The 9,711-nt window shown below is 47.1% G+C and overlaps 1 protein-coding gene across 1 annotated transcript in view; it reads left to right on the plus strand.

Moving 5' to 3' along the window:
- Window positions 1-9,034, plus strand: part of LOC102920977 (serine protease inhibitor A3N-like) — a 46,107-nt gene extending 37,073 nt beyond the window's left edge. The window contains exons 2-5 of the mRNA XM_016009145.3: window positions 1,608-2,226; window positions 4,118-4,391; window positions 5,303-5,453; window positions 6,377-9,034. Of these exons, the coding sequence (XP_015864631.3) occupies window positions 1,608-2,226; window positions 4,118-4,391; window positions 5,303-5,453; window positions 6,377-6,571 (1,239 nt within the window). The 3' untranslated portion in view covers window positions 6,572-9,034. The remainder of the gene's footprint in view (window positions 1-1,607; window positions 2,227-4,117; window positions 4,392-5,302; window positions 5,454-6,376) is intronic.
- Window positions 9,035-9,711: the final 677 nt, after the last annotated feature.

The following is a 9,711-nucleotide window of genomic DNA, read 5'->3' on the forward strand; positions in this document are numbered from 1 at the left end:
TGCTTCTGACCCTCCACGGGGAGGAAGTATTGAGACCTTGACTATGCCAGGTGCAGCTGTAGAAACCAGAGGGGGACATGACAGTTACAGAGTCCCTATGGGGAAGAGACATCACTGTCATGCTTAGAGAGACAGATGTCTTAGGGTCAGGGACCCCACTTCCAAAACAGATCCCATGGCCAAGAAAAGGGAACACACCCTCTCCTAATAAGGAAAAGAAGGTTACAGCTCAGCCACTGACCCAGGTCTCCTCCACAAACAGACTAGCCTGTTTTCTGTGGAAATAATTTAGATGTAAATTATGCTTGAATGTTTTCCGAAGAAATGGTTGCATCAGTCTGATGGTAAACACAGGGTAAAGGCATCCAAAGTCCCTGGCCCCTCTGCAAGTAGGGACCTGCATAGCCCTGGGCACACGTGGTTCAGCTCCAACACCTCCCTCCCCTGCTCCCTCCATTCTACTCTACTCTTCTAGTCTTCCCTCCCCTCCATCTTCCTCTCCCTCCCCCATCTGATCCTCATCTATTCTCCTGTCCTCCCTCCTCTTCCCCCCACTTTCTCACTCCAGCCTCTTTTCCCACCTGGTCCTCTCTCCTCTGTTCTTACACCTCACCTTCCTATTCCTCTAGCATCTAAGTTCTCCTCTAAACTCATCTACAGTGTGAACAAGGCTAAGGAGAGTGGCAGTGTTTACCATATCATAAGCCGTCAATTGTAGTTTTCAGGATGTTTGTGCCCCAGTCCAGGGATGTAAGAAGGAGATGGCCCTCTGTACACTCCGCACCAATACCCACAAAGCTCCTAATAAGCTATACACTTTTACTAAAAGTGTACTCTGGGTCACTTAACAAGCTGTCCAGAGAGGTCCACCATTCGCTTGCTACCACCACACAGTCATCCTGACAGCCAAAATGGAAAATGGTCCAGGTGTCAGAGACTCAGACATCATTCAATTTCCTTCCCACCAGGAGGTCTTCCAAGCTGAGATACAAACCTCCCCTATTGGTCCTTCTAATACCTGTGATCAGGGGTCCCAAGGCTTTGGCAATGCGCCAGAGCCAACCACAATTAACCCTTCACATTCCCAGAAACAGACAGTAGGTTCAGCCCATGGCTGTGGGATTTCTTAGACATGTCTGCAGGAGGTTGGGGTAGATGCTGTAATAAATAACTGGTCTAAGGTTCTTTCCCTAAGCCAGGACTAGAGGTTGATGATGGAGTAGAGGACACAAATGCAAAATAAGAGGTCCCCTGCTTTCTAATGAGTCCTTATGCCAATCCAGAAGAGGAGAGGAGACATTCAGATTACACCAGGCTTAAGCCCATCATCAGGTTCTTCTCTTCCTTACCCTGTGACCCTGGCAAATCTCTTCATCCCTCTGGGTTTTGATTGTCTAATAGGAATACTGGTTACTGCAACAGCACTTCTCCCTGGAGTAAAGGGAGCAGAGGCTGTGGCACTCCCATCTGAGTGGTCAGAGCACCTCCCATGCACAGTTACAGAGGCAGCAGAGCAGGGACACAGTGCTGGCCACATGGGAGGACAAGTAGATGGTCAGGGAACCATGTTACCCTCCCTGACAAAAGGATCTTTTCTTTTCAACCAGGAGAACAGAGTAATGGCTGAGATCTCCCCTGATGTCCTCTGCCAACCAGATGATATTTTGGGAAGGGACACTGCTGTCCAGGGAAATCTGAACAACAGGACACCAGTGGACAATCTAGCACTGACCTCCACCAACACTGACTTTGCCTTCAGGCTCTACAAGGAACTGGCTTTGAAGAATCCAGATAGAAATGTCGTCTTCTCTCCATTCAGCATCTCAACAGCCTTGGCGGTCCTGTCACTGGGAGCAAGCAGCAACACCCTGAAAGAGATTCTAGGAGGTCTCAAGTTCAATCTCACAGAGACCCCTGAGGCAGACATCCACCAGGGCTTTGGGCATCTACTCCACATGCTCAGCCAGCCAGGGGACCAGGTGCAGATCAGAACAGGTAGTGCCATGTTTATTGAAAAGCACCTACAGATCCTAGCAGAGTTCAAGGAGAAGGCAAAGGCACTGTACCAGGCTGAGGCCTCCGTGATTGACTTCCAGCAGCCTCAGAAAGCAAAAAAGCTCATCAATGACTATGTGAACAAACAGACCCAGGGGAAGATCATGGAACTGATCTCAGACCTGGATGAGAGTACAGTAATGGTGCTGGTGAATTACATCTACTTTAAAGGTGAGAATGATTGCTTTTTCAGGGGTGGAAGGAGAGGGTGTTAGCTGGGTACCATGTGTCCATACACTGACCACTGGAAAAGAGGTGCTCATGAACTTAGAGACATGGGTGCCTAACTTCTTATTATTAACAGGCATTACTTCTCCGTGGTATTCTGGATGATGGTTGAGGTTCCTGGTGCTTACTAAATAGAACCTCTGAGCCTTCAGCCTATGTGGGCTCAATTGGACTGTGACTTAAACTTAGTGACTAGGAGAACGCATAGCTTTCTTGTCCAGTCCTCCGTGAGTCGGGAGAAGCCAGGGATGCTCCTGTAGAGACTGAGGCCCATTCCGCCCACTCCAGCATTTCTAATCTGCTCCTGTAGAAGGTGCCCATCCCTACTGGAAAGCCTCTATCTCTATGAGGGTTCAGGTGGGCTGGAATCTTTTTACCTAAGGGGCCTGGCTACCCAATCTACATAAGGAGAATGTAGCATGTGCAATAGCTAGTGCAGAGCCCTTCATGAATTTCTATGCTGGACCTCTCCCCTGAATCTTTCTGCATCAAGCTAGACCTGGGCATGAAAAAGCAGGGACTGGGGAAAAGACATTAGTTTGAAAAAAGATCAGCCGTGCAATGTTCTACATTCAGTGTCTGGCTGCTTTTTGGAATTTTGCTTTTGTAAAACTACTTGCCTGGCAGCCTGGGTGGTCACAGTGCACAATATTCACTCCTGAGCCAGGGAACCTGGAGATAGGGAGCTAGTGATTTGAGAAACTGGGCTGGAATTGCATTTGGTAAGGATTTTGGGGTGGACATCCAGAGCCTACACTCCAAAACCCTGCCTGATAGAGACCAGGGATTGAGCCCATAAAACAATTCCTGATGAAAATCCTGATGTGACCTGATCTGGGGTGGACTTGAGGCTGGACACAGGATAGTCTAGGGCAGAGAAGGACAGATTCTGAGACTATAGACAGAAAACCAATTTGCCATGGACAGAAGAGGATAGAAGGACAGAGGACATCTGTTCAGGATGGAGCCAGAGCTGCTTTTCTCTGAAGAGAAGGGAAGCAGAGTAAAGGGCTGAAGTGTTACTGCAGGGCGAGGCTCTCTTGCTGGACCCAGACCCCAAGCTCCAGGGCTGCTTGGCTGTGAGTATGAGTTGTATGTTTATGCAGCTGCATCCTGAGCCCAAGAAACTGTCAAAGTACCAAGTCCCCCAGGGTGTATTGTAGATGGTCACATGCACGTGGGATGTGCACTAGGCCTTGCCAGGATATTTGTGATTAATGGAAGGGAACATGGCCAATGTGGGAGAAGAGGACTCATAATTGTCTTAGTCAACCAACTATGGGATCCTGGTAATCCAAATCTAGAGGTTGCAAGTCCCCAGAACTTGAGTCTAAGCTCACCCACACTTGGCTCTGGGCTCAACCTTCCATTAGTTGGTTCACACTGAGGAGCACTATCAACAGATCACTGCCTGGAGGTTCAGTTTCTCGTGTTCCCTTGAAATCTGTCCCCCAAGCAACTGCCTTCTAGACAGGCTTCCTCCTGAGGAAGAAGGGACCCCAAATATCCTCAGGCTCCATTCTCTCCACTTTCACTCACATTTCTCTGTAATATACCCCACCTCAGATTCTAGATTGTTTTTCAAGTACCTTAAGTAGCTAAGCTTTGGATTTGAGTTCCTCTTTCTAAACCAAGCCTGTGGATCACTTCTCATTCATAGTTCTGCATATATCAAGGTTTTTCCAATCCAGACTATGCAGCCACCAAGGGATACTACACTCTGTGTTGTTGAAAATGGATTGATTGCTCTTTTGACTCAGAAACTATGCAGAAATGAGGAGGAGGTGGTGTCTCTCCTGTGCTGTTACATTCTGATGGCCTGCTCCACATTTAGGGAAATGGAACAGACCATTTGATCCTCATGACACATTAGAGTCTGAGTTCCATTTGGACAAGAAGAGATCTGTGAGGGTGCCCATGATGAAAATTGAGGATCTGACCACACCCTACTTCTGGGATGAGGATCTGTCCTGTTCTGTGGTGGAGCTGAAGTACACAGGCAATGCCAGTGCCCTGTTCATCCTCCCTGACATGGGCAAAATGCAGCAGTTGGAAGCCAGCTTACAACCAGAGACTCTGAAGAAATGGAAGGACTCTCTGAGACCCAGGTGGGTGTCCACAGTACCCAGAGCTGGTCTGGCTCCCCATCCTGCTGTTAGACCAGTGTCCCTGTCCCTCAGAGTGTCAGGGTCACCCAGTGTAACGGTTGGAGAGTCAGCAGGGACAGGTGGATTCGAGGTGAGTTTCCCTTTCTTGACTCGGTAGTTTTTAGACAGATTTTATTGTCATTTTTTTGTTCACAAGATGACAGCAGCAAGAGCAGATGTTGAGGATTCCTCTGTGTCTAACAGGCTGTAATTACAGGGAATCTTGAATGGGTTTTGGAAGGCAGAGGGGAGTGAGGCTAAGATGAGACCAGCTCTGAGAATCAGCTCTGCCCTGTGTAGCCATCTCATGCCCTCATCACTCATTCACTTACCATTCATGGAATAATAACTGTGCTCAAATTTAGACCCTGAGAGGGTATCAGAAACTCAAGCATATAATTTCTTATAAACACAGGCTCACCTTGAAATTGAAGAGGAGAGAGTAGGTGGTTGAAAATACAATTAATCATTATTTGAAGAGTTAAAAAAAAACAAGTAGATGTTAAAAGGGGGAATGTCCGCGGGGAAGGAAAGCTGGAGTTGGAAGAAGTGTGCAGTTCCAAATAGAATGATCATTAGATGAAGTCTGAGGATTCACATGTCAGGGGAAGAAATGTATTGAGTGGGAGAAAAGCATTCTTGGTAAGGGAAACAACAGCGAGTTCCAAGCCTCATCGCCTGCCCCTGAATAAACTCTCAGGCATTGAGGTTAGTTGATGCATTAGGAAAAGCAAAATCAAATGGTGTGGGATGGACAGAAAGAGGGCTTCCCTCTTGTGTTAGGGCTGTCTGTGGAGAGGTGCCCTAGCAAAAAGGTAGGTTGATGTGGCAATGGAGCCCAGGGACTCTTACATTTCTCTTTACATCCTCAGGATGATTGATGAGCTCTACATGCCCAAGTTCTCCATCTCCACTGACTACAGCCTGGAGAACATCCTTCCATCACTGGGCATCAGGGAAGTCTTCTCCAAACAGGCTGACCTGTCTAGGATTACAGGAGCCAAGGACCTAAGAGTCTCTCAGGTAGGTCAAGAAACACTGGGTGGTTCTCACTGGGTGCTAGAATATGTATGCTGAAAGCTAGGTGGCAAGGGGGGGGTGGTAAATGTGTGAGAAAGCCCTCATTTCTGAGATTCCCTCATCCTGGTAGGGATGGATTACAGCCTAGACACCCCTGCTGGAGACCATTACACCAATCCCTCCTCTACTCCAGAAGCCCAGAGTGGAAAAACCTGTGCTTGGTCTTAGACCACCATAGTCACTGACCTGTGCTGCAGTGCAGATACCACCCACAATCCACTGCAGGCAAAGCATTCCAGCCTCAGCTTCTTCACTGCAGAGCTGACCCAGTACTTCCTGATGAGCACACAGACAGTCACAGTAATGAAATAACAAGGGATGAATGGCAGTTGTGATGAAAAGCTAAGAGTAGGGGAGAAGATGCCTTAGGACCCCACACTACAGTCCCATATGCACAGATTGGCAAAGACTTTTTTGTCCATCAGTGCCCACTCTGACTCCTGGTGCAAGTCTCTACAAATAGGACATGACGGTTTGATAAAGAGAAACCACACTCTGTGCATTGAGGTTGTATTTTCCAAGGAGGCTGGAACAGGAGCGATGCCAGAACCTGTACTGGCTGCCAGCACATTGGCTGTTCACTGTGGTTCTCCTTAGAAGCTGCCTGTGGAGGAAGGACGAGCATTGCCTACACCCATCCTTCTGTTTGTAGTTGGTTTGAGAGCAACACAGATTCTCAGAGACTGAGCAGACCCAGGACATGTCTCATCTCATACCCTGAGCAGAGACTTGGAAACACCAGGGGTAGAGCTCACTATAGGAACAAACAGCTTAACCAGATACTGAGGCCAGCAGTGGATGCTTGCTCCGGGAATCTCCTCTCCTGCCCTCCCTGATCTCCAGTGAGTGATGTCTTTCTCTTACAGGTGGTCCACAAAGCTGTACTGGATATGGCTGAGACAGGCACAGAAGCAGCTGCTGCCACAGGATTCAAAATGATCCCTTGTTGTGCAAAATTTATATCAATGACAGTCTGTTTCAACAGGCCATTCCTGATGTTTATCTCTGAAACAGATACTCAGATGACCCTCTTTCTGGCCAAAATATCCAACCCTAAATGAAGCTAGAGCTTCCCAAGTGGAGAGGCTTCTGTCCAGGAGGGAGCCTGCATGTGGGTGTGTACATTCTGCACTCCATGTTCTGACCGGCTTTGTATACCTGGCTTGAACAGTGACCTTGTCTAACTCCATGACTCCTACATACACAGGAGCCTTGGACTGTGAGTAACAGGCTCTCAAGCCTCTTGGAAGCACTTGCTCATGTTTCTGACCCTGGAATCTATCTTTATGCCCTCTCCGTTCTCACTCACATGTATTTCCCTGTACCCCCATTGTGGGCACTATGAGGTAGGCTCAGTCCCAGTATTGTCTCTAGGCATGTAGGCCTTCAGCTTCCTTGGCCTTGATGGGATCATGCAAGCTTGTAGGTCAATCCATGTAGACCAGGACCAGGACTGAGAAGGGAGATTGTTGAACTGAATCTCACTCCTGCATCTGGTAACTCCTGGTGACAAGTTCTTGCCTTGTGCTTTCCCTCTCCAGTCCCTAGGCTCTGCCACCCACCGCCCTTTGCAGCAGATGCTGGCCAGGCACATACATGGCCCACTGTTGGAGCCTTCACTCATGTTGAGGGGCCGATTGATCAGACCAGCTCCTTTCCCCCAGCACTCCTACTTAGGGCACAGTACCCATTTCCTAGGTTGGCAAATGACGAATCTGAAATGATTGATAGACAACTCCAACTTCATCACACAATAGCATGGTTTGGAGCAAAGGATCAATAAATGTATAATTCACTAAGCTCCTATTTGCAGGGGTGTGCCCTCTAGTGACCACAGGGTAGTAGAAAATTGTCACTCATGCTCTGTGACTCCTGTGATGTACCTCTGACCTACATGTTATTATCAATCCTTTTTATGGATCAGGAAACTGAGACACAGAGAGTCTTAGTCATTTCCCATTAACTCACAGTTAGACATTATGACTTGCTGGATGTTCTTCAAGTGTCCCTATACCAGAGGAACATTTTTCACCAAGTGGGGATCTGTGCACAGGCATCACCATGGTGGTGTGCGGGTGGATCATAAAACAAGGCTCTAGATACTTCACAGAGAGCTCCCAAAAGCACGTATGGATCATGTGACCTCTGTGTTGAGGTCGGAGGAGGATGAGAAGGTCATCTCATGACCAGAAAGAATGTCTTGGGCAGGGTTCCCAGTAATGGAGGCATTTCTAAGAATCTGAGAGGAAGTGAGTATTTCGGACAACACAAAAGAAGGATGGTGGAGAGGAAGAAGTAATTAGAGACAATAGATGGCAAAGAGCCTTGCTCTGGGAAGATTCTGAAATTCCTCAGAGCCGCAGTAAGCATAGAAGTGGTTAATTGGTGTTTGCTGTCTTAGGCAAGTTATTTGTGTGGTTAGAATGCAGAGAACTGAGTTATTCAGAGGTCAGGTTGTTATTGAGGGCATTTTATGGAACAGCTGGAGAGGAGAGTTGATGATCCAGATCAATAGATGAGTTTCCTTAGTGTGTAGATGCAGAAGGAGAAGAGGAGGCCTACATTGGGTTGAGGCACCTGGTAATCATTGAGAATCCTCTGAGCCCGGAAACACAGCCAGCAGCCTGCACGGAGAGGGAAAGTTGAACATTCAGTAGGAGACTTACTTGTGTCTTAAAGATCCTAAGGAAACTCTTGACAGGTGGCTATGAGGTCAGCAGAGATGTGCAGCCTGGTGGGGCTCTCAAAGAACCCCCTTCCCCAATGAACACCGAGATACCATTCCCTGAAGGATGTGAAGTGAGAGAGACAAGGGACCCATCTATTGAAAGCAAGCAAATGTCCCAATCATGTTTCCAACATATAGCAGGACAGGATCTGAGGCAGGGGTACCTAGCAGTACTCCATGGTATACATGCCCCAGCTGTATACCACCATTTTTCCTGGATTCAGTGCAGGTATATAAGGAGCCTAGTGCTGAATGCATCTCAAGCTGACAAGACCTGTCAGTCTGGAACTTGTGGCCAAAGTCTGAGTCCACCTGCCATGGGAGTCTAGGACCTAGATATCAGGGTTCACTTTTCCTCATTCCCTGCGGGCTGAGGACTCTCTCACTTCTTAGCCATCAAATGTTGCCTTGATGATGAACTCCCTACAGGGACAGGCCCAGATTTCAATGGAGGTAATGGAATATGGAGGGGGAAGGGAGGGGCCTGTAAACTGCAGTTTACTAAGGTTGAAGGCCTGGGAACTCCATGCTTAGCTCAGGGGTTTCTACATGTTGAACAATCACCTTATAGAAATAGAAATGTAAAAACAATAAGTGGCTATATGGTGGGGTGGGGTTGCGTGGTAATCTAAAAAACACAATGTACAACATGCTTCCTTCCGTGCTTCTGCAACATGACCCCTCATGTCTAATAATAGTCTGACATTCTGTAGGCTGTTGTTTTTGTCTTTTTGACTGTGTGTCCTTTGCCCTACCAAAACTTCTCAGTTTCAAGAAGTCCCACTTATTAATTCTTGCTCTCAGTGTCAGTGCTACTGGTGTTATTTTTAGGAAGTGGTCTTTTGTGCCAATTCATTCAAGATTACTTCCTACTTTCTCTTTTATGATGTTCAATGTAACTGGATCCACTTGGAATTGAGTTTTGTACATTGTGACAGATATGGATCTATTTGCAATCTTCTACATGTTTGCATCCAGTTATGCCAGCACCATTTGTTGAAGATGCTTTCTTTTTTCCAAAGAACTGCCTACAGAATGGGAAAAGATCTTCACCAACCCCACATCTGACAGAGGGCTGATCTCCAAAATATATAAACAACTCTAAAAGCTAGACATCAAAATATCAAACAATCCAGTTAAAAAATGGGCTACAGAGCTCAACAGAGAATTCTCAACAGAAGAATCTCAAATGGCTGAAAGGCATTTAAGGATTTGCTCAATATCCATAGTTATCGGGGAAATGCAAATCAAAACAACTCTGAGATACCATTTTACCCATGTCAGAACGACTGTGATCAAAAACACTGAAGACAGCTTATGTTGGAGAGGATGTGGAGCAAGGCAAACACTCTTCCACTGTTGGTGGGAATGCAAACTTGTACAGCCACTCTGGAAATCAGTATGGCGGTTTCTCAGAAAATTGGGAATCAATCTACCTAAGGATGCAGCTATACCACTTTTGGGCAAATAACC

The sequence above is a fragment of the Peromyscus maniculatus genome, chromosome 14 (assembly GCF_049852395.1).
Source record: "Peromyscus maniculatus bairdii isolate BWxNUB_F1_BW_parent chromosome 14, HU_Pman_BW_mat_3.1, whole genome shotgun sequence".
Taxonomy (NCBI): Eukaryota; Metazoa; Chordata; class Mammalia; order Rodentia; family Cricetidae; genus Peromyscus; species Peromyscus maniculatus.